Source organism: Mastigoproctus giganteus, unplaced genomic scaffold, assembly GCF_048544385.1.
Source record: "Mastigoproctus giganteus isolate SK-2022 unplaced genomic scaffold, ASM4854438v1 scaffold_15, whole genome shotgun sequence".
Classification (NCBI taxonomy): domain Eukaryota; kingdom Metazoa; phylum Arthropoda; class Arachnida; order Uropygi; family Thelyphonidae; genus Mastigoproctus; species Mastigoproctus giganteus.
Window position 1 is genome coordinate 8,533,633 of NW_028328292.1, and position 24,852 is coordinate 8,558,484.

Below are 24,852 nucleotides of genomic sequence, written 5' to 3' on the forward strand. Positions count from 1 at the left end.
ACCCCAGATGTGGGAACAATATTCCATGGCAGGGTGGATTTGCAATTTATACAGAGTGAACAGCTGTTTGGAAGAAAAGTAACGCCGAGAGCGAAAGAGAAAACCAAGTTTTTTTGATGCAGAGGAAGCAATATTTGTAATGTGATTGTGCCAAGAGAGATTAGAAGTCAAGGTAATCCCCAAAAGAGATATATCATTTTGCCTAGAAATTGGTGTGTCACTAAAGATAAGCATAGGAGCAGAAGAATCCTTTTTGCGAGATATAAGACAAGACTGAGTTTTAGAAGGGTTGAAATCAACTAAGTTGTCTTTGCCCCACTGGAGAATTACCTGAAGATCGCATTTAAGGAATTGGTAGCAGATTTTCGAGAAGTTGAAGCTGATTGAGCAGGACAAGGTTTCTCAAAATGGAAAGTTGAATGCAATGTGCTATCATCGGCAAAACTATGGATAGGATTTCCAGTCAATGGAAGAAGGTCATTGATATACAAGAGGAAAAGAGTGGGGGAAAGAACTGAACCTTGGGGGACACCGGCATTAGTGGAGAAGTTAGAAGACAGGGAGCCATCTACCATCACCCTCAGTGAGCGATCAGGGAGAAAACTGAATAACCAATTACTAAAAACAGTTGGTAAACCATAAGATGGAAGCTTGTTTAGAAGGCCTTTATGCCAAACACAATCAAAAGCCTTTGAGATGTCAAGAGCAACTGCTTGTGTTTCACTGAACCTTTCCATTGAATTAGTCCATAAATGGGTAACATAAGCCAGAATATCACCAGTGGATCGACACTGACGGAATCCATACTGGCGATCGTTGATCAGACGAAAGGTTTCTAGGTAGTTTAAGAGTTGGCGGTTAATTGATTTCTCCATTACTTTAGAAAGAGTAGAAGTAATTGCAATGGGACGATAATTGGATGGGAGGGATTTGTCACCCTTTTTAAGAACTGGCTGGATATGAGCAAATTTCCAAGCAGAAGGAAAAACACCTTTGGAATAAGAAAGTGAAAAAAGGCGGCAAAGAATAGGAGTAAGTTCAGGAGCACAGGTTTTGAGAACAAGTGGAAAAATACCATCGGGACCTGGAGCTTTCTTAGCATCAAGATTCGTCAAAATCCTTCTGACATCCTTTTGACGGAAGACCGCAGGAGGCATTGAATGGAGCGTGTTTGGAATAGTGGGAGGTGTTTTACCAAGATCGTTAATACATGAGCTGGAAGAAAAATGGGATGCTAGCAGGTCAGCTTTATCCTTGGCTGAAGTGACAACAGAACCATCTGGTTTGGACAGAGGTGGGAGCAGAGATGGGCAAAAGTTGCGGCCAATAGCTTTGGCAAGAGACCAGAATGCTCGGCTACCATTAGGGCAAGAAGCAAGTTTTCTACTCTTAGCCTGTTCAAACTCTAGTTTGGACTGATTAATAACTGCTTTACAATTGTTGCGAGCTTTGGTGTAGGCAGAAAATGAAACTGAAGAATTAGAAACAAGCCAATTACGATATGCAACATTCTTCTCTTGAACAGCCTTAGCACATTTATTGGAAAACCAAGGTTTAGATAAAGGACGAGATTTTAAAGTGGAGTGTGGGATAAAGGATTCCATTCCTGCAAGAATAATTTCACCGACACGATCTGAGCAAACGTTGAGATCAGAAGTTTTGAAACAGTAATCCGACCGAGGAAAAGAAGAAAAGAAGTCTCGCAGGTCATCCCATTTTGCATTCTTGTAAGGCCGAACAACACGAGGTTGGGAATAGCCATGAGGTAAAGGTTCCATTGGAGAAGAGACAGTCACCAAGTTGTGAACTGAAGTGCCTAAAGGACCTCTCACCTTGACCGTGTACTTAGAAGGATTGTTTGTGAGAAAAAGATCAAGCGTATTGGCTGTATGATTAGGATTGTCCAGTATTCTTGTAGGTAAACGAACAATCTGTTGTAAGTCATTAGTAATTGCAAAAGCCTCAGCATCTCGACCTGCTGGGTCGGTGTGACTAGAAAACGGAAGCCAGCTGGAGTTGTGAACATTAAAATCACCCAGAAAAATTACCTCACTGTTAGGAAAGTTGGACTGGAGAAAGTCAAGTTGCAAAGAGAGGAAGTCAAAGTGCTCCAAGTGATTAGTGGAATTGGGAGAACAGTAGAGACAACAGATGAATTTGACAGAATGAGGTAGAGAGATTTTAAGCCAGAGAAGATCAAAGAGAGGAAATTCCAAATTTCCAAGTCTCTGACAGGGAATATCAGAACGGACATATGCACAAGTACCACCTTTGAGGCGAAAGGAATCATACAGCGAATAATTTGGGCATCTGAGATGAGCAGAAGTTGAATCAACCGATAACTGAGATTCTGTCAGAAAAAGTACATGGGGTTTGGCTGACTGCAAGTGGAAATGGGCATCATTGAGATTAGAATTGAGACCATATATATTTGTGAAATGAATTAGGAAGTCCTTGGGAGGTTTAGATGTTTTCGCAGATAAGCTTGCTCTATTAGTTTGACAATTCATGGTGTATTCAATAGTAAGAAACAGTGGGTGGGACATGCTGTATGAAGTAATGAAATTTTTGGATATGGCGTACACGTAGTAAGAATATACCCAGATCCTTGACATAACGTGGCCTCGACAATGCTCCCCGCATACACACTACTCGGACTCCCTCCAGTCATTATCTGGGAGAGTAGAGGTAGCAAGATTATACACTAGCTGATCTGGAAGCCTCCTAGAGATTTACCAATAGGTTCAGTCTGGTGTACTAACTAGCGGCCGGCCTGCGAACACCGTATTAGAGCTGTACTCTAGAAATGTAAGGAATATTGGATCTCGCAACGACGTTCATCATGACCTCAAAAGTCATCAATCATACTGCATGATGGAAGAGATAGGGAAGGGTTGACCGGAACGTAGCTCTAGAGACTAAACATGGGTTCCACCACTTCAAGCCTCCAATAAGCAAAGTGGTGGTATTTCACCGGTTGATGTGAGTCATCTACCACCTAGTACTGCCTGGTAAAATAGAGGGGTGACATTCCTCCATGTGGTGTGGGTGCCACACCTCGGCCCCTGCTAACGTGGTTCACACCTGGGTGGTCACCCACCATGTACGTGTGCAAGGAGGTTATATACCCAGGATTACTAACAGTCCCACCATCGTGAAGGTGCAAGCAGAGGATTTGGCTGTCACAGACCATCCGGACTTTGCCGAAATTGGGTCCACTTGACTTGAGTGTCACCCGAATATCAGTTCCATCAGCGTTTTAGACTCCCAGATAGCAAATACAGCTTGTCTGGCATATCTGAGAGAATGTCTGTGACAACCTCTAGGACCAAATGTGTATGCCATATCCAAAAATTTCATTACTTCATACAGCATGTCCCCCCCCCCACCACTTATTCTTATTATTGAATACACCATGAATCGTCAAACTAATAGAGTAAGCTTATCTGCGAAAAGATCTAAACCTTCCAAACACTTCCTAGTTTATTTCACAAATACACGTGGTCTCAATTCTAATCTTAACAATGTCCATTTCAACTTTAAGTCTGTCAAACCGCATGTACTTTTATGACAGAATCTCAGTTATTGGTTGATTCAACTACTGCTCATCTCAGTTGCCCAAATTATTAGCTGTATGATTCCTTTCGCCCCAAATGTTGTACTTGTGCATATGTCCATTCCGATATTCCCTGTCAGAGACTTGGTAATTTAGAATCTCTCCTCTTCGATCTTCTCTGGCTTAAAATCTCTCTACCTCATTCTGTCAAATTCATCTGTTGTCTCTACCGTTCTCCCAACTCCACTAATCACTTGGAGCTCAAAAATACCTGACAGTCCTAACCATACAGCCAACACTCTTGATCTTTTTCTCACAAACAACCCTTCTAAGTACACGGTCAAAGTGAGTGGTCCTTTAGGCACCTTTGATCACAACTTGGTGATTGTCTCTTCTCTAATGGAGCCTTTATTTATTTGCTATTCCCAACCTCGTGTTGTTCGGCCTTACAAGAATGCAAAATGGGATGATCTGCGAAATTTCTTTTCTTCTTTTCCTTGGTTGGATTACTGTTTCAAAACTTCTGATGTCAATGTTTGCTCAGATCGTGTCAGTGAAATTATTCTTGTAGGAATGGAATCCTTTATCTCACACTCCACTTTAAAATCTCATCCTTTATTTACCTAAACCTTGGTTTTCAAATAAATATGCAAAGGTGTTCAAGAGAAGAATGTTGCATATCGTAATTGGCTTGTTTCTAATTCTTCAGTTTCATTTTCTGCCTACACCAAAGCTCGCAACAATTGTAAAGCAGTTATTAATCAGTCCAAACTAGATTTTGAACAGGCTAAGAGTAGAAAACTTGCTTCTTGCTGTAATGGTAGCTGAGCATTCAGGTCTCTTGCCAAAGCTATTGGCTGCAACTTTTGCCCATCTCTGCTCCCACCTCTGTTCAAAACAGATGGTTCTGTTGTCATTTCAGCCAAGGATAAAGCTGACCTGCTAGCATCCCATTTTTCTTCCAACTCATGTATTAATGATCTTGGTAAAACACCTCCCACCATTTCCAATATGCTCCATTCGATGCCTCCTGTGGTCTTCCATCAAAAGGATATCAGAAGGATTTTGTCGAATCTTGACGCTAAGAAAGTTCCAGATCCTGATGGTATTTCTCCACTTGTTCTCAAAATCTGTGCTCCTGAACTTACTCCTGTTCTTTGCCTCCTTTTTTCACTTTCTTATTCCAATGGTGTTTTTCCTTCTGCTTGAAAATTTGCTCATATTCAGCCAGTTCCTAAAAATGGTGACAAATCCCTCCCATCCAATTATCATCCCATTGCAATTACTTCTACTCTTTCTAAAGTAATGGAGAAATCAATTAACCGCCAACTCTTAAACTACCTAGAAACCTTTCGTCTGATCAATGATTGCCAGTATGGATTCCGTCAGTGTCGATCCACTGGTGATATTCTGGCTTATGTTACCCATTTATGGACTAATTCAATGGAAACGTTCGGTGAAACACAAGCAGTTGCTCTTGACATCTCAAAGGCTTTTGATCATGTTTGGCATAAAGGTCTTCTAAACAAGCATTCATCTTATGGTTTGCCAACTGTTTTTTGTAATTGGTTATCCAGTTTTCTCTCTCTCTCTCTCTCTCTGATCGCTCACTGAGTGTGATGGTAGATGGCTCTCTGTCTTCTAACTTCTCCACTAATGCTGGTGTCCCCCAAGGTTCAGTTCTTTCCCCTACTCTTTTCCTCTTGTATATTAATGACCTTCTTCAGTTAACTGGAAACAGGCTAAAACCCATTCTTGTCTTATATCTTGCAAAAAGAATTCTTCTGTGTCTATGCTTATGTTTGGTGACACACCGATTTTTAAACAAAATGATATATCTCTTTTGGGGATTACCCTGACTTTTAATCTCTCTCTTTTGGCACAAGCACATTACAAATATTGGTTTCTCTGCATCTAAAAAAACTTGGTTTTCTCTTTCGCTCTCAGCATTACTTTTCTTCCAAATAGCTGTTCAGTGCACAAATCGCAAATCCGCCCTACCATGGAATATTGTTACCACATCTGGGGTGGTGCCCCCAAAACCTCTCTCAAGCTTCTAGATTCCATTCAGAAGAGGGCAGTTAGGTTAATTAATGACTCCTCTCTAACATAGTCTCTCCACTCGCTGTCTCATAGATGTACTGTTTCTGCTGCATGCCTTTTCTACAGATACTTTCGTGGGCACTGTTCTTCTGTATTGGCTTCTATAATTCCCACTCTCTCTTTCAAAGCAGTCAAAACACGGCCCGCCACCAGCCAACATCCATTTACTGTCCAACTTCAAACTCACAGAACCAACTTTTCCTCTTCCTTGTTTATTCATTCAACTGCCGTTTTCTGGAGCAACCTTCCTTCATATGTCTTTCCTGAAAATTACAGCCTACAGAAGTTCAAGTCTAATATCAACAAATAACTTCTTTCATCTTTTCAGCCTCCAACCCAAGCATGGTACTAAGTACTATAGGTTCTAATACCTCTCGTGTTTGGGGTTTTCATAAAAAAAAAAGAGAAAAATGGACAGCCAGTAAATCCAAATATCTTATCATGGAGGAAAATTAATTTTTCATATATTGATTGGAAGTTGTGGGTTGGTCACTTACCAAGTAAGAGAATGTTTCTGGATTTGTTGGTTGACATGTTTTTTATACTAACATGTTAGAGAGGAAACAAGGGACAGCAATACTTTTAATCTGATTTTGCTATTGCAAAGGTAATTACAGTGGCCTTCCACAGTTTTTAAATTCTTTTCACTGGAACCATCTAAGAATTGTTAATAAATGTACATACCAAGTGGGAAGTGGCTGGTGAAGTAATCATAGAAGCTATTTAAGCTCTTTATACCAAGAGCTCAAGGTTTACACCTAAATGGATGTCAGATGAACTGATGAGACTAGTACAAATAAGAAAAATGCACAGGGGAACACAGAAACTTACAGTAAGTATAAACTAGTTTGCAGTCAAATTACTAAAGTATCCATGTGTACTAAGCCAGATTGTGAGAAGTTTTTGGCTAAGGATGCAAAGAAAAATATCAAAGAATTTTTTGCTCATGTTAACACTAGAGGGAAAGGGAAGAACCCCACTGGCAAATAGATATGAATGGCATAACTATTGATGGTTATGTACAGGTTGCTGATATACTGATTAAATATTTTCTTCTGCATTTCTATATGAAGATGTTTTTACAGATGGGATACCAGAAGTGTACCTAATTCCAACTGGGAGTTAAATGATTTTATGATAACTGAAAAGAGCCTAGAAGAAAAATTGTTGGAGCTAAGAGTAATCACTTATAGTTGATGGAATCTATCCTATTATATTAAAAGAAGCAACAAGAGAGTAAGTAAACCTTTAGTTATAATAATGAGAGCTTTTTGGATTTAGGAATTGTAAAAAGGCTGAAGTGATAATTACAGATCTGAAAGTTTGACTTCTGTGCTAGTGAAAATAATGAATTCAGTAGTTAAACGAGTAATGCAAGGCCTTCTTGATAGGAATGCAATTATGTGGCAATCACAGCATTGATTTGAGATTTGTTTAGGGGACATCTTGATTGAAAAGTCTGATTAGCTACTATGAGGTAGTAACAAGGAAACAACAGTAACAGAAGATATAAGAATAATTTTGACATTGTATGCAGTACTTAGACTTCAGTAAAGATTTTGATGCAGGTTCAAATGATTGACAGCTGTACAGATTGGAGCATTATGGAATTGGGCAGAAGTTACTGCTGTGGATAAAGGGATGGTAGGAGAGGGTTGTTATTAATGACTATGGATCGTCATGGACTTACACACAAGTTCCATTGGGGTTGGTATGGGTCATACTGTTTTAATATATATTAGCAATATTAATGTAGGCATTTAAAATTTCATGTATAAGTTTTCTGTTGATGTAAAGGTGGGCAGGTTGTTAATAACAGTAATCAGTGTATGCTGATTCAACAAGCTGCGGGTAAATTAGGCAGATGGGCTGAAAAAATGGCAATTGAAACTTAACATGGGTAATGCAGCTGAAGCTTTTGGGCGGTGGTAGTATCATAACAGTATACCATTTGAGTAGTATCAAAAGTTAGTTGAGAATGGAAAAGAGCTAGAGGTAATTAACATTAGCATTAGCATTAGTAGAGGCATATGATGCAAGAAAGCAAGCTTATGCAGCCTCAGCCAAAAAAAACACCCCCATTTCACATTTCACCCCTCCGTTCGTTCCAAATACCTGTCCAGCTCAGTCTTAAATTTATTGAGGCTATCAACTTCCACAACAGAAGATGGAAGTCTGTTCCACCAATCAACTACCCGCTGGCTAAAGGCAAACTTCCGGACATCTATCCTACAACTGTCCTTCCTCAATTTGAATTTATGCTCTCTCAGGTGATTATTCTGAGCAAGAGGAAGAATCCCATCAGCATTGAGCATGCTCAAATCATTCAAGGCTTTATACACCTTAGTCAGATCACCTTGTAGGTGCCTAGTCTCCAGACACTGTAATCTGCAAAACTTAAGCCTTTCTTCGTAAGAGCAACCCTTCGTTCCATTCATTAATCTTGTTGCCCTTCTCTGTACTCGTTCCAACAGTTCTACATCCTTCTTAAAATGAGGCTTTTAAACCTGTATACAGTACTCATGTGTGGCCTGACCATTGCCTTATACAAGGAAATAATCACCTTCTTATCCCTGCTAGAAAAATTCCTGTATATCATTGACAAGACACCATGAGCTACTCTTTTAGACCGTCTGCATTGCTCAGAAAACTTCATATCTGCCTTCACAATTACCCCAGGTCCTTTTCATTCTTTACCACTTTCATAATTGTTATGGTCCAGTGTGACGCTTACTGAGTAGTGTACACAGACTGCTAGTACAGCTCTAGGACTGGATTTATTAATGATAAACAAGAATTTTGCCTGCAGCAACAAACAGGTGGTTATCCTGTTTTATCAGGCAGTGGTTAGACTGCATCTTGGAAACTGCATATAGGTTTGGCAGTTTTAGGAGCAATATAGAGTTGTTGGAATTGGTGCAGAGAAGAGCATCAAGATTAGGTGCACAGAAAGGTACTTACTTTTATCCAAATTTTACCAAAAAAAGACTTGGGTTCTACGAATTGAAACATCTGTCACTAGGCATCTATGAGGAGATCTGATTTGAAGTGTTTCAATCTTTAAATGGATTCATAAGTTAAATGCTGATCATCTCTTTATTATTTCTGTGATGGTACACAAAAGGGGACAATTATAAATTGGAAAAGGAATGTTTCTAGAAAAGATGTCTGAAAATTTGCCTACAGACAGATTAATTCATTGTTGGAATTGACTTCCGACAATAAATTTAAATTTAAAGGATTAGACTTCATTTTTCCATCACTCCAAATGATTTAAAGGGATGGGCAAATGAAATGGGCATTTTATTTATTTATTATTTTTTTTTAAATGGCTGATGCTTTTTATGTATAAGCTTGCATAATTTTGTTGCTACTAATCAGAAACACTGATATTTCTATGTGATTCATCTTGGGTTGTGCCTCCTTTTGGAGGGAGTTATGTATTTGTGCTACTGGAGGCGGGTGTTGATATTTATTATTGTTTTGATTAATTTCTTTGCTGTTAAGAAAATATATGCCATGACTGTCATCCTCTCTAGTTAAAATAAGAAATTTAAATAACAAAATGGAAATTTTGATGCTAATTCCAAGCTATTTTATCTAATTTAGTATTTTTCACAAGAACAGGTAAAGTTTTTTTCAGATTATGCTTGTTGAAGTTTAATTCTTTAGTTTGTGACAAACAAAATATCATGCTTAGTGGGTGTTTACTGATAAAATTTTCTGTAAAAAGTGTTTTCCTTTAAAATTTTACCCTAAAAGGTTGTTATAACGAATCCACAGCCTAAGACATCAGGACTGAAAAGGAACAGGGATGGACAGTATATTGAAGCTGATAACATTGAATTTCCTCTTTATAATATGTCATCTGGTGCTGAAATATAATTATATTCGAGTGATAGGGATTCTGAATCTTGTTCAGATGCATTTTTTAATGTTAGAATGTGATGATTTTTTACGGATGAAATCCATTTACTAAAAAGCACTGCTTACTTGTTCCAGTGTCCCAGCAAAGTGCCTCAAGGCAAATAATGGGCCCTTGCAAATATAAGCGGACATGAACATGTTAAAGCATCAACAACTTAAATGTGATCATTCAGAACTTGGGGGACAAATGCTCCCTTAGAAAGTTTTACTTTCAGGTTTCTTGTCTTTATTTTAATTTCATTATTTTTATTTGTCTTATGTTAATTTATTTATTTCTGTGTTAACACTGTTATTCCAATGTGATTGGTCTTGGGTTGTGCCTCCTGTGGAAGGGAGTTATGTATTTGTGCTACTGGAGGCAGGTGTTGATATTTACTATTGTTTTGATGAATTTCTTCGCCAACTTTTATTTTAATTTAAGGTGGCTTGGAACAGGCATAAAACTTATATCTTTCCAAGTATTACCTTAATTTGGTTAGCATTTAGTGTTAAAGCCCATTTCAGTAAAGTTTTGAAGACCTATCCACATTTTTATTTTAGTAATTAAAGACCTTCTTTTATATCCTGATATTTATTTAATTTTTTTTCTCTTATAGATGACACTGATAAGTGGTATTATTTCAGTGAAGGGCACTATTGCAATTGTTACTCAACAGGCATGGATTCTCAATGATACTGTACAAGAAAACATTACATTTGGCCTATCCTTCCATAAAGAAAGGTAGGTTAATTATTAACCTGGGAGTGGCGGTGCAGGACTTGAGGTGCTTTTCAAAAATAACTCCTCTGTGTTGCCCTTTAATTAACACCTTAAATGTGATCATTTAAGGTTTAATTAAAGAGCCAATTTTTTAAATATAGTCAAACTTTTACTGCAATAGTTTTTGAATATTTAAATATTTTAATAGTTTTTGCAGAGTAATTAAATGCTGGCACCTGTCATATGCTGCACCATCATTTTTGCAACTCTTTTCTTGAAGAGCAGTATGGTATGTGATGCAGTCAAAGTTCTTTATAGCAACTCTCTTTTTAACGTCCCACACGTTATAATGTGCTATGTGGTTGGTCCCGGCCAATTTCTCATTAGCCTAATGCTATTTTATGAACAATCAGTATACAGCCACTCCCCAATTAACTTAAAGGTTGCGTTCTGTGGAACGCTACATAAGTCAAATTTTACATAAATTGGAATTTCCCTAAATAAGCATTTAGGGAAATTCTGCACTCGCAATTATGCGCGCTGAATTTGATAGAAGCAAAAAAGAAATGTTTGACCAACATGTAAATAGAATTATTCAATTTTTTTATCTCATGTGCAGGAAAATTTACAATAGTATACAAAATTACAAAAATTTCAAAATTATAAAATTACAAAAGAGAGGAGACAGGCATAACGTCAGCAAGTGTACCTTTCGAGCATCGTTGCCAGAATTAACTCTCCAGCTGATAAGCATGCCGCTGCAGAAGTTGAGAGCTGTGGAGATTTAGAAGGGGATTTTTCCAAACACATCACAAAATTTCTCTGCAGCTGCAGAATCGGTATTAGCAACTTCACCGCATACTTTAATATTTTGGAAACCAACATGATGCTTGAACCATTAAACCACCTGTTGCTTGCCACGAACTTGGTTTGGGGTTTGCTGTATGTATCGTTATCTTCATAAATACTTCTTGCTTGAATGGCCGTTAGATTCAGGAGCACTTGCTTCTGAATCTGATTTTCCATCCATGTTATTAATAGCTTTTCCATCTTCGCTATAGCACCTGAATGCTGTTTTGTGATCACTGTTTATCTTTAGTACATTGATCCTTTAACATGTTCTTTGATACGCACACCATTGTCCTTTAAAATAGTATTTACTGTTGAAGCAGCGAGACCTAATTCTGTGCATTAGATGACAAACTTTGTCCTGCTCCCGTACTTCTTAATTAATCATCTTCATTTCTAAATCAATTTTGTTTCGTTTCCTAGCACTGCCAGCACTTGCACTTTTCATTGGTTGCTTTCACCATAATACTGTAACATAAAAACCCATACAATTCCAGTTATTGATATTATCGCAAATGCCATAAGATCGAGTTTAGTACCCATTTATAATAGATTGTGCTAACAGAAAAGCCTAATAAACCTGAAAATCTAAATTGTTTTTATTGTTTTATGGTAGTGACCTCCAGAAATGTGTTTTAGAAAAATATTACAAAGGCATTCAAAATTGATTCTTATAACGGAACATATGATAATGATGAAAGTGTAGTACAATTTTCATTATAAAATGACCTTTCGGAGAGATAAATAGCTTAGTTATATAGCGAAAATTTCGACTTCTGAGGTCTTGGAGTGAATTACCAAAAAAAAACCACAATGTGTTATTCGGTTCACATTATGATATTTTCATGATACTTCCATTTATTCCTACGGGATGCAAAATATGTTTCCACAATTTTTTTAAGTTTGCACCAGCTGGCAAAAACTTATGTAAAGTCGAGTATTACATAAGTCGGGGAGTGGCTCTAATGCCCTTCTGAAATAACAACCATTTTCTACTTCCCCTGGGAGGTTGTTATATAGAGCTTAGACTGCATAAGCCAACGTAAGTATGAAGCTTTGAATTATACGATTGTGTAAAGTCCAAGATTACTGCATTTTCACTCCCACAAGTATATAAACATTTACAGTTTCCCTTGCTTTGTTGTTGAAAAATTTGTTATTACTTTTGCATAAATAGAGACAAAAAAAATGTAAGATGATATTCACAACATGAAACACACTATACAGCCAAGATGGATGCTGCTTGATAGAATATCAAGATATATATGTTTCAAATTTCATATGCTATGAAGTGCACCAAATTTTAAATGAATTTTCAAAAAAATTGAAGATGAAAGCAAATAAAAGTATTTGTATATACATATATTTTAAAAATATTTTAAAAGTATTTATATGGATAAAAAGCGGAAATTAATTTGCATATGCATGTTTAAAATGTATACTAAATGGTGTTTTCAACTATAAAATGGACCAGACTAACAAGATTTGTGTTGAAAACATTTTTTTTTTTTTTAATTTTCAGAAGGATTAATTTTTTTGAAAATAAGTGATAACAATAATAAAAAATACAGCATTTATATATATATATATATATATATATATATATATATATATATATATATATATATATATATATATTTTTTTTTTTTTTATTAAAAATTAAAATAAGTATTGCAATCTATTCAGAAAAAATTAAATGTTGGTATTGTCTGAACAGAATTCAAAACTACCCAAAGGGTTTTACCAGAAATTAAAAAGAAAATTGGCATGTGCAGGTACCATGCCACCGTTTGTGCAATAAGTTTTGTGCCATCACTGCCAAGTCAATAATCAAGCCATTTTAGTAAAGTTTATTTTACTTAGTCCTGTAATCTCAGAAATGAAAATTTAAAAGAATTGCACAGCTGCCTTCAAGTTATTTTGTCATTTTGCTTAGATATTACTATTGATAGTGCGAGGGAGCATTAGGCTTTTGCTGCACTAACTAGGGGGGGGGAGAAGATAAGAAAATACAAATTACTTGCTTTCCCTCCTCACATAGCAGAGGCATATGGTGCAAGAAAACTTATACATCATCAGCAAAAAAAAAAAACCTTCCCATTTCACCCAATATTTGCTACAAAAGTTTTTCCAGTTCTTCCTTGAATTTATTTAATCTATCAACTTCCACAACAACAGATGGAAGTTTATTCCAGCAATCAGCTACCCACTACAACTGCCTTTCCTCAGTTTGAGTTTATGCCCCTTCAGGTTCATAATCTGAGCAAGAGGAAGAATCCCATGAGCATTAAGCCTGCTCAAACCATTCAAGGCCTTATACACCTCATTCACATCACCTTAGAGGTCTCCAGACGCTGCAATTTGCAGAAATTGAGCCTTTCTTTGTAAGAACACCCCTTTGTTCTCCTCACCAGTCTTGTTGCCCTTCTCTATACTCGTTCTAGCAACTCTACATCCTTCCTAAAATGAGGCCTTCAGACCTGTATGTAGAACTCAAGGTGTGGCCTGCCCATTGTCTTATACAAAGGCATAATCACATCTTTATCCCTTCTAGAAAAATTCCTGTATATCATTGACAAGACCCCATGACCTGCTCTGGCAGCCTGTCTGCACTACTCAGAAAACTTCATATCTGACTTCATATCGCACAGTTACCCCCCCCAGGTCTTTTTCATTCTCCACTACCCTGAGTATAGTACCACACAGTTAGTAGGTTACTCTAAGGTTACTGCTACCATTATGCAGTACTTTGCATTTGAGAATTAAACTTCAGTTGCCACTTATCAGCCCATCTGCCCCACTTTTCTAGATCCTGTTGCAGTAGCACACTGTCATTAACAACCCTACCAATCTTTGTATCATCTGCAAACTTCAACATTAAGCCTAATATACCTTCATCAATATCATTGATAAATATAAAAAAAACAATAATGGGCCCAACACCAAACCCTGGTGGACCAAACCATAGGTAACTATACAGTTGACCTTTGAATTTATTCAAACTGTCAGCCTCAACTACCTGTGAATGTATTTGTATGTATTTATTTGTCTTGGGCGGCACCTGGAACGTTAGTTCATCTCCGCCTCGTTAACCTATACAACTATACAAGGATTAAATACTGTACAAAAGAAAACCTCAACAGATTGAGGTAAACACAGATAATTTCAAAGTAAACAATGAAAGTAATCTTATGCATATTAACATAAAAAAAAAAAAAAAAAAGTTCCTGTGAAGGCAATCTGTTCCAGCAATCAGTGACTTGCTGGCTAAAAGAAAACTTCTTACGAGTGGCATTCAAAAAATAAGTTACACCTGCCGCCATCTCTTTGTATAATTGCACAACAAATGTGACACCTGCGCGGAATGGAGTTCTTATCATGCACCCCCAGGTAGGTGAGTTTCATTGACGTAGCGGTAACAATTGTGTAAGAGCATGTGTTTGTAATGGCACATCAGCTAGAATGTTACTCCAAGTTTGAGGTACATGGAACAGTACAATTTTTGTGGGCGAAACGTCTGAATTGTTCTGAGATTCATCGTGAAATAACATTAGTGTATGTGGAACGTGCAATGTTGCGTCCAGCCATAGTGAAGTGGTGCCATCAGTTTGAAAGTGGTGTCACAGAATTGACTGATGCTGGTCGAAAAGGAAGGCCATCAGCATCAACCACTGCAGACAACGTGATGCAGGTTGATGAAATGATTCACCATAATTGAAGACTGACAGTCGCAGAAATGGCAAAGGAGTTGGATATTTCGATAGGCATTGTTCATTCCATCGTCCGTGAACATCTTGACTATCACAAATTGTGTGAATGATGGGTTCCTTGTTCACTGATAGATGAACACAACGGTCAACGTTTTTTGTCTTCTCTAGTCTTCCTTCAACACTATTCTGTGGAAGGCCATGACTTCTTATGCCGCATCATCACTGGCGATGAAACGTGGGTGCACCATTTCAACCCAGAAACGAAGAGAGCATCAATGAAATGGAGACACACAACATTGCCTGTGGGGAAGAAATTCAAAGTTGCACCATCAGCAGGAAAGGTCATGGCCACTGTGTTTTTTGACTGTGAAGAAGTTGTTTACACGGAGTTTATGGCAAAAGGCACAACAATTAATGCTGCCTCATACTTCCAAACATTATGGTCTTTGCAAACAGCCATGAAAAACAAGAGGCCTAGAAAGTTAAGCAAAGATGTTGTTCTCATTCAGGACAACGCCACGCCACACAGTGCATGCACATCACAACACTTGCTCCAGAGTTTTGGATGGGAGGTATGGCAACATCCGCCGTACAGTCCCAATCTTGTGCCTTGTGACTATCACATCTTCGGCAAGCTGAAAGAACATCTAGGGGGACAACGATTTGCAAATGATGAGCAGGTGCAAACAGCAGTTCGAGCAGGAATGGATTTCTATCATCAGGGAATCGAACGTTTAGTCACGCGTTCCGAGAAGTGTTTACACCAACTCGGTGATTATGTGGAAAAAGTAGTGCAAGATATGTGCTTTCTATTGCATAATGTTACATACCTCAATAAATGTCTCTTGGGCTACAATGGTCAAGTGTAACTTATTTTTTGAATTACCCTCTTATAATCTAGTCTAAACATCTTCCCCTGTAATTTGTATGCATTTATACCCCCAAGTTCTGGAAGTCTCTATAACGGAAATTCTGTCTGTTCATTTTATTAACCCCTCTTAGAGCCTTATAAACCTCGATCAGATCACCTCTGAGGTGCTTGGCTGCCAGGCTCTGATAGCCTACATACACGTAGTCTTTCCTCATATGGTTGCCCTTTTGTTGATCTCACCATGCAAGTTGCTCTCTTTGGACCCTTTCAAGCAGCTCCATGTTTTTTTTTTTTTTTTTTTTTTTTTTTTTTTTTTCAGATAAGTACATGAACTCAGTATTCTAAATGTGGTCTTGCAATTGCCTTATACAATGGGACCTCAACAAAACCATGTTTGTGTTATTCAGAATGCCATATCTATCTAAATGTTCCTGGATTGCACCCTTAATCATTGCTTCTAAGATTTTTCCCTACTGCCGAAGTCAGTAGGGAAAATCTTAACAGGCTTGTAGTTACAAACTTCACCCTTTGAACCGTCTTTATGTATTGGTGATACATTGGCACTTCTCGAATCCAAAGGAATCTTTTCCCACTCCAAAGATGCCTGCATAATTAACTTCAGTGGTTCATTATACTCCCTGCCACCTCCCTCAAGATTACTGGGTATATGCCATCAACTCCAGGAGCCTTACTTGCCTTTATGCTCAAAAGTGTTTCTAATAAACAATGATCTGTAAGTATTGTTCTTGTTAACACATTAAGTATGATTCTGGTTAGGACAACTAGACAATGAATAAATTTCACTAGTATTTTGCTGTAATTACTTTGTAATACAATAAACATTCCAAAACACAAGTGAAATATGTATATTAATCACTATTGGTGACTAAGTAACCTATTTCAGAGAATGGAACCATGAATGCCATTGTTGTGAATCCAGAGACCTTATAATGATTAATATATGAAGTCCTGCTAGTCAGCATGTTATTTATAGAATTTCTAGTATAAAGGAAAACCATTTTTACCTTAATAATTCAGTTTTAGGGCCCCCCCCATCAGTGCCCTTACTAACCTTGAACACTTTGCCACCACTCTTTCTTCCACTTAGCAGCACTGGAAGTGTACTTGGCAGGAGGAGGGTAGAATGAGAAAGCCATGCTACCAGGGCAAAAAGAACATCGTGTAAAAAAGTCACTACTCTTGGATCTTATAATGTTTTAAACACAGCTAAAGTTAGAATTGAGATGAGTCATAAACCAAATATAAGCTATGGCTTGGTGGTGGGTTGACTTAATCGGTATTTTGAACGTATAGAATGTACTACTCTTAGATCATCAGAGAAGTTTCTAGCCCAGTGCCGCAGTACACAGTTTCACAACCTGTGTACTGTGGCACATTAGTGTGCCATGAATATGCTTCAGGTGTGCCGCAGAAAATGCAATTAATAAAATTTAATAAATCCAAGTTTTATAATAAAAATGAATTCAAATAAAAAATTTGTTTATTTATGCTGCACCAATCCCAGCCCCTTCCAGGGGTAAATGTGACATCACGTTTTGATTCCTAGTACTAGATCTGTTCACCTTTAATCCTTTATTCACCTGTTGATTCCTAGTAGTTGATCTGTTCACCTTTATTCAGCCATTCTTATCACTAGAGAGTCTCACCCAGGCACCTTGCAGTTGAATAAGTGCAACTTGTAAGCAGCATAGTAAGAAATTTCCTTTTTGTTTTAAAAGTACTTTTTTGTTTTTATATCTCTAAAACATCATATTCAGTTAATTCGTATAGAATAGGTATTTTCAATTAACTGTATTAGTACATTCTAGAAGTAACTTTATAATTTTTTTAGAAATTATTAGCGATGGATAAATTTTTAGTGAAAGGAAATCAGAAGAGGCAACTTGATAACAATGAGCTTGTAGAAAATGACAAAAAGAAAAACGAGCAAATATCATGTTGTCGTAAATATCATGATTATTTGGTGATGGGATTTTAATATGATGGTACCCAAGAATGGGCGCCGTCAGGATATTTTTAAAGGTGGTGCATGTGGGAATAAATTTTTTTGTTCACCAAATTTTCTTCAAAATAAATTAATGAAAATATTAAAAATTGTGTATTACTTCGAAATTCAAAGGTGGTGCACTTGCATTACCTTGCACCATGCTGCCGGCACCCATGTACTCATGATTGCCCTCAATCTTTATGTGTGGTATGTGGTTTAAAATTGTCGAATGAATCAATGGTGCCGAGTAAATTGCGACATCATTTTTCTGTGAAACACAAAAATTTATTGTCCAAAACTATGGAATATTTTAAAAGACTACAGGCTTCTACTAGAAAACAAGGCACAGAATTTTATAATATGGCTAAAATATCTGATAAACTTCTTTTTCCAGCTATTTAGTAGCCAAACTGGTGGCAAAAAAAAAAAAAAAAAAAAAAAAGAAATCTCATCTGATTGTAGGAAGTCTGATTTTACCAGCATGTCGGGTAATCATGAAAAGTATTTTTGGAGAGGAAGCTGGGAAAAAAAAAAAAAAAAAAAATGACAGTACCACTTTTGAACAGCACAATTAGTAGGTGTATAAAAGAAATGTTGATGGTATTGAAGAACAAGTTGTTCAACCTATTAATAATTTTGGGTGACTGTTTGCATTGCAAATAGATAATTCTACAGATATTAGTAAGAAAACTTAAGCCTTTCTTCGTAAGAGCACCCCTTTATTCCATTCACTAATCTTGTTGCCCTTCTCTGTACTCGTTTCAGCAGCTCTACATCCTTCTTGAAATGAGGCCTCCAGGCCTCTATACAGTACGCTAGGTGTGGCCTGACCATTGCCTTATACAAGGGAATTATCACCTCCTTATCCCTGCTAGAAAAATTCCTATTTATCATTGACAATACACCATGAGCTACTCTTGTAGCCCGTCTGCACTGCTCAGAGAACTTTATATCTGCCTGCACAACCACCCCCAGGTCCCTTTCATTCTCTACCACTGTCAGTGTAGTACCACAGAGTTGATACGTTGCTCTGGGGTTGCTGTTTCCCATATGTAGTACTTTACATTTGTCAATGTTAAACTTCATTTGCCACCTCTCAGCCCATCTGCTCAACCTTTCCAGATCCTGTTGCAGCAGCATAGTGTCAGTAGTGTCCTTGACAACACTGCCAACCTTCATATCGTCTCCAAACTTGGACATTAAGCTTGATATACCATCATCAATATCATTTATAAATACAGAAAACAATAAAGAACCGAATACTGAACCCTGAGGGACTCCACTAATAACGTTAGTCCATGATGAGCAGTGTCCATTGATTACCACTCTCGTCACCACCAAATACGGAGGATGCGGATTACCACCCTTCACCACCAAATACGGAGGATGCGGAAAGGTCAGGGAATGACCACCGCATATCCCGGAGCAATATGGCCTTAGCTGCTAATGCTCCTAAAAATCAAATAACAAATAACAATAACTTGATATACCATCATCAATATTATTTATAAATACAGAGAACAATAATGGACCCAACGCTGAACCCTGAGGGACTCCACTAATAACATTAGTCCACAATGAGCAGTGTCCATTGATTACCACTCTCTGTTTCTTCCCCTCAACCACCCCTTTATCCATAGCAGCAATTTGCCTCCAATGCCACACTGCTCCAATTTGTGCAGCAGTCTTCCATGTGCAACAGTATCAAAAGCCTTTCTAAGATCCAAGTATATAATATCAAAGTTATTCCCTGCACCCAGTTCTTTTGTGACTGCATCATAGTATCCAATCAAATTGGTCAGGCAAGACTTCCCCTTAACAAAACCATGCTGTGTCTAAACTATAACTGAAGTCTTGTCAAGATGATCCTGCAGTGCTTCTTTAACCAGTGCCTCCATTAATTTTCCGGGAACAGAAGTTAAACTCACAGGTCTATAATTACTTGTGTCAGCCTTTGATCCTCCTTTGTGAATTGGGGTCACATTTGCACATCTCCAGTCCATGGGTACCTCCCCTGAGTCCAAGGAAGCTCTCATAATTATGGCTAAAGGTTTGCTTACTTCCTTTACTGCCTCCTTTAATATAACTGGATAGATCCCATCCACCCCAGGTGCCTTTCTTGTGTTTATCTTCAACAATTTCTCCTCCACTTTACTCTCAGTTATTACAAGATTCTCTAGCTTACTGCCAGAGTTGAATACACCTCTGGCATTCCCCTCGCTGAATAACTCCTCATGTGTGAATGTCGATGCAAAATATTCATTTAGTTTGTTAGCTACCTGAGCAGGATCATCAACAGTTGACCCATCAATATCAAGTGGACCAATCTGATTCATCCCCTTCCTTCTAGAGTTTACATAAGTAAAGAACTCTTTGCTGTTTTTCTTCGCATCCCTTGCCAAGGATTTCTCGTAATCTGCCTTCGCCTGCCTAATCTCCTTTGTAACTTGGTTACAGATCAACTTGTATCTATCATAAGCTTCTGTGTCATGTGTTAATTTGTATGTATCCCATGCATTTTTCTTCTCTGCCATATGCCTCATTAGTTCATCTGACATCCATTTAGGCCTAAACCTTGAACAATATTTCCATAAGCCCTATTATGTCCGCGTAACCAGCAGTTCAAATTTGCTCATTTTATTGACGACACTTCTAATATTACTATATAAACAATAAAGAATTACTGTTCTTGTATATTTAACAACCCTAACACAACCCTTGAAGTTTTTTAGGCTCTCTTCCCTGGCATTAGCTACCCGCTCACTTGAAACGCTTCTGCCCCCAGAACAGCTAGATAATATGTCCAGTTGGGGAAACAGATAAGAACTCTTGAGGTATGTGCAAGAGTTACTTTGACCAATATTATTAGATAAACGTGCGTCAGAATTACCCACATCCCCCTAACTAGCAGTTTCCCTGAACCTTTAAGGTATCCTCAATAATACTGGCAAAAGCTTTTGCACCACCTTTGTTTAAGTGTGTCCCATCTCTACAAAACAAATTCCTTCTACCTACAAGTGTTGCCCAAGCTGATAGAAATTTCCACCCAAAAGCCTTGCAGAGTCCTTCAAGTCTTGATTTAATCCACAAGGCTTTTAACATATAATCCCTCCTATCGTGTCTGGGCAGAATTGCAGACACATAGACATTGTGTCCATACTCGCGGCATTTCCTCAGCATGGGCCTGTATTTTTCCAACAAATCATCAGATCGTGTACATTTAATGTCATTAGTCCCCACATGAATAATAATATTCTCTTTACCCCCCTTAAAATTTGACAATCTGTTGGTGACATCATTAATAGTTGCTCCCGGCAGACATACCCTGGTTCTACTCCACCTATCCTTATTACAAAAAATATTCCCCGTTTGCCTGACAATAGAGTCTCCTAATAAAACAAAGTCCTTTTGAAACAGAGTAGTTTGCGCTTGGTTTTTCTGTTTTGAGGCCCGAATCGGGGGTGCATCACTTGGTAGATTGCTGGAGTCTTGAGTCCCTGACGAGCTCCCAGATGTATTATTCTCGAGGGCAAGCACCCAGTTTTTCAGTGACTCAAATTGTTCATCAGTGCACCAAATTGTAATTTGAAGAATCCCCAGGTGAGCTATGGTTAGTCACCAGGTCGACCTTGGAAAACATTCCACAGGTTCCGCAATGGATTAAATCATGACTCACACGTAAAATGGCATCGGCTATTTCCGTGTGTGTCACAATACCCTGTGACGTGTTTAAGGCAGATCTTGTAATTACCATTATAAAATTAGCTAAATGTCAATGAAAATTAACTTTAAAAAATGATATCTATAATATTATAAAAATCAAACTGTTTCAGGAAAACCTATAACAAAATAATTCAACAATATACTAAATAAATCAAATATTTAAAAGCAATAATCAACAGTAATCCAATCCACTAAACTGAAGAGCCCTGACAAAGCATGTCCGCTCACCTCGAATGCCAATACTCGAATCAATTATTTTATTAAAATCATATCAATAGAAATCCAGCAATTATTTTTTTTTTCCCTATACATATCCATATACTGTATATTGTTAAGGCACTGGATATTGTGTTTCTTGCTGTGTGATTATTAGAAGAATGAATAGGTAATGTGATTAGTATTAGTATAAGAAATGGCCACATCGTGCAAGGAAGCCTATGGCTTATGCTGCACCAGCCAAAAAATAATAATAATAAATAAATAATAAGAAGAAAATTTTTAAAAAAATAAATAATTAATAAAAGAAAAGAAAATAGACAACCTATGCATTTCCCTCCTCCCATAGGTGCATCCAACTGACCTGTGAATTTCCCCCAACTGTCAGCCTCTACCACCCATGTAAAAAAAAGGTAAACTGCAGCTATTATCAACCCACTGCAGGATGGAAGCCTCCACAACAGTTCATGCTGAGGGAAATGGACCATAATCTGCCACGCTGGTCCAGTGCGGGTTGGCAGATCGACCGTATTTAGCAATCAGGGGCTTGAACCCCAGTCTACTCAAAGAGCATGTACTACTGCACTTCCGCTCCTGACCACTCGGCTACGGAGGCCGTGTAACTTATTCCGGTAATTTATATAACTCACTGGCTAAAATAAAGCTTCCTGCAATCCAGTCTAAACATCTTTCCCCGTAACTTGAAATTATGGACCCTAGTTCTAGAAATCATTTATAACTGTGAAAATTTCATCTTCATTCATTTTACTTATGCCTCTCAGAGCCTTAAACACCTGAATCAAGTCTCCTCTAAGGTGCCTAGTTTCCAAGCTCTGCAACCCATATATTCGAAATCTTTCCTCTTACGGACACCCTTTTTCTGATCTCACCAGGCAAGTTGCCTGTCTTTTGACTCTTTCAAGAAGCACAGTGCCTTTCTTTAGGTGCGGTCTCCATACTTGAACACAGTATTCCAAATGTAGTCTAACAGTAACCTTATATATATTATAAGGTTATTGTTAGACCACTTATCTCTACTAGCAGTTGTTCGATAAATCATTGCTAGGACACCATGGGCCTTCCTTGCAACATGTGTGCAATGCTCGGAGAACTTCATGTCTCACCGAATGTTAACATCCAAGTACCTTTCCTCCACTACTGGCTTTAGTTTAACTCCAACAAATGTATAAGTTATTTTGGGGTTACTGTTCCCCAGTTGCAATACCTTAAACTTTTCTGGATTAAAGCATAGCTGCCATTTTTCTGACCATCCCTGAAGTCTGTCTAGATTACTCTGAAGAAGCTGTGCTTGGTGGTGATCATTAACTACTCTACAAATCTTTACATCATCTGCAAATTTAGACATCACACCCTCAATCCCTTCATCAATATTATTTATGAAAATCAAAAACAACAGTGGTACTAATACTGATCCTAGGGAAACCCCATTTCTTACATCAACCCAATCTAAGGAATAATCATTTATCACAACCCTTTGTCTTCTGCCCTAAAGCCATCCAGCTATCCATCTAAGGATTTTTCCTGTGATTCCAACGTGTCGCAGCTTAAAAAGTAACTACTCATGTAGAACTGAGTCAAATGCTTTGCTGAATCCAAATAAACTATGTCGAAGTTATTCCCCAAGTCCCTTGAGTGACCCTGTAAATATAGCTAACCAGATTAGTTAAACATGATTTTCCCTTTACAAAACCATGCTGAGTATCCTTCAGAATTCTGTTTCTGTCTAAATGATCCTGAATTCCACCCTTGATTATTGTCTCCATGATTTTCCCTACTACTGAAGTTAGACTGACCAGCCAGTAATCTCCCACGTCACTCTTAGAACTGCCCTTATGTATTGGAGATATATTGGCACTTTTCCAATCCAGCGGAATCACTCCTGAGTCCAGTGATGCTCTCATAATTAGCATCAATGATTCAATGCACTCACTTGTCACCTCCCTTTAGATTATAGGGTATATGCCATCAACCCCAGGAGCCTTACTCACTTACAGGCTCAAGTTTTTTCATTAAATAAACAATTTCAACATCATTAATTACATTTTTTTTTTCAACTTCACTCCCATAATATCTCATTGACAGGAAGAGTTTTTCTTCTGTAAATATCGATGCAAAGTAACTGTTGAGTTCATCTGCAACTTCAGCTGGGGTATCTAATACTATCCCATGTCCATTACATAAGGATCCGATCTGGGGAATTTTTTGTCATTTATATATGTGAAGAATTCCCTATCCCCACTCTTTGCTCTCTTTGCCAGCAATTTCTCATAATCTGCTTCTGACAGCCTAACCTTTTCTGTGACACTATTACAGATCAATTTGTAGCTGTTATAAGTTTCAGTACTTTTTATTGCTCTGTAACTTTTCCATGCCATCTTTTTCTGCTCAAGCAATCTGGCAACTTTCTTATTCATCCAGTTGATGGACTTGAATAAACAAAATTTTCTGAGTTCTTACATAAAAATCATTGCCTTTTCCTTTTTTTGATATAAATCATGAATTATTTGTATTTGCTAATATGCCTGAACATGCTACATACATTAACTAACTTTTTTTTTCCTAAGTAACTAAATTTAAATAAATATGCGAATTTTTGCCTTATACTTGTAAATTGACAGGATAACTAATTTCATGCTAAGGTGCTTAGTAGACTATTTTCTATTATTTTAAATTTACACATTTTTAAAATGTGCTTTGATTTTTTAAAAAAATTGATTGTGTAAATTCTAGCTTGGAAAGTGACCCCCGTCCCTTTGGCTAATATTTTTTGCTATATTCTAGATATGATCATGTATTGGAGACATGCAGTTTATTGACAGATATGCAACTTCTTCCTCAAGGAGATCAAACAGAGGCAAGTTCCTTTATATTTTTAAGAAACAATAAGGAAAAATTGTCTATTAATGAAAATACTATTATTTAATAAAATAATGGTGTTGTTGAAGGTCAGGCTGTCTAGATTACTAGGTCTTTATATATTAAACACTTAAATATATAAAGACCTAGTAATGAGAGGTGCATTCTAGATGGCCTGCCTGAATAATTTTTTAACTTTAATTAATAACTTGTCAATTTTTTTTTTTAATTTCCCACCAAGATTTATTTCCACTTTACCAATGTGCCAGTCAAATTCAAATAGTTTTTAAACATAATTCATCTTAACATAAA

At 37.5% G+C, this 24,852-nt stretch overlaps 1 protein-coding gene across 1 annotated transcript in view; it reads left to right on the top strand.

Moving 5' to 3' along the window:
- LOC150074939 (ATP-binding cassette sub-family C member 5-like) overlaps window positions 1-24,852 on the top strand; it is a gene marked incomplete at its 3' end in the record, with an annotated part of 377,014 nt that overhangs the window by 226,805 nt on the left and 125,357 nt on the right. Inside the window, 2 exon segments of the mRNA XM_090389388.1 lie at window positions 10,183-10,307; window positions 24,466-24,538. Coding sequence (XP_090245514.1) covers window positions 10,183-10,307; window positions 24,466-24,538 — 198 coding nt within the window.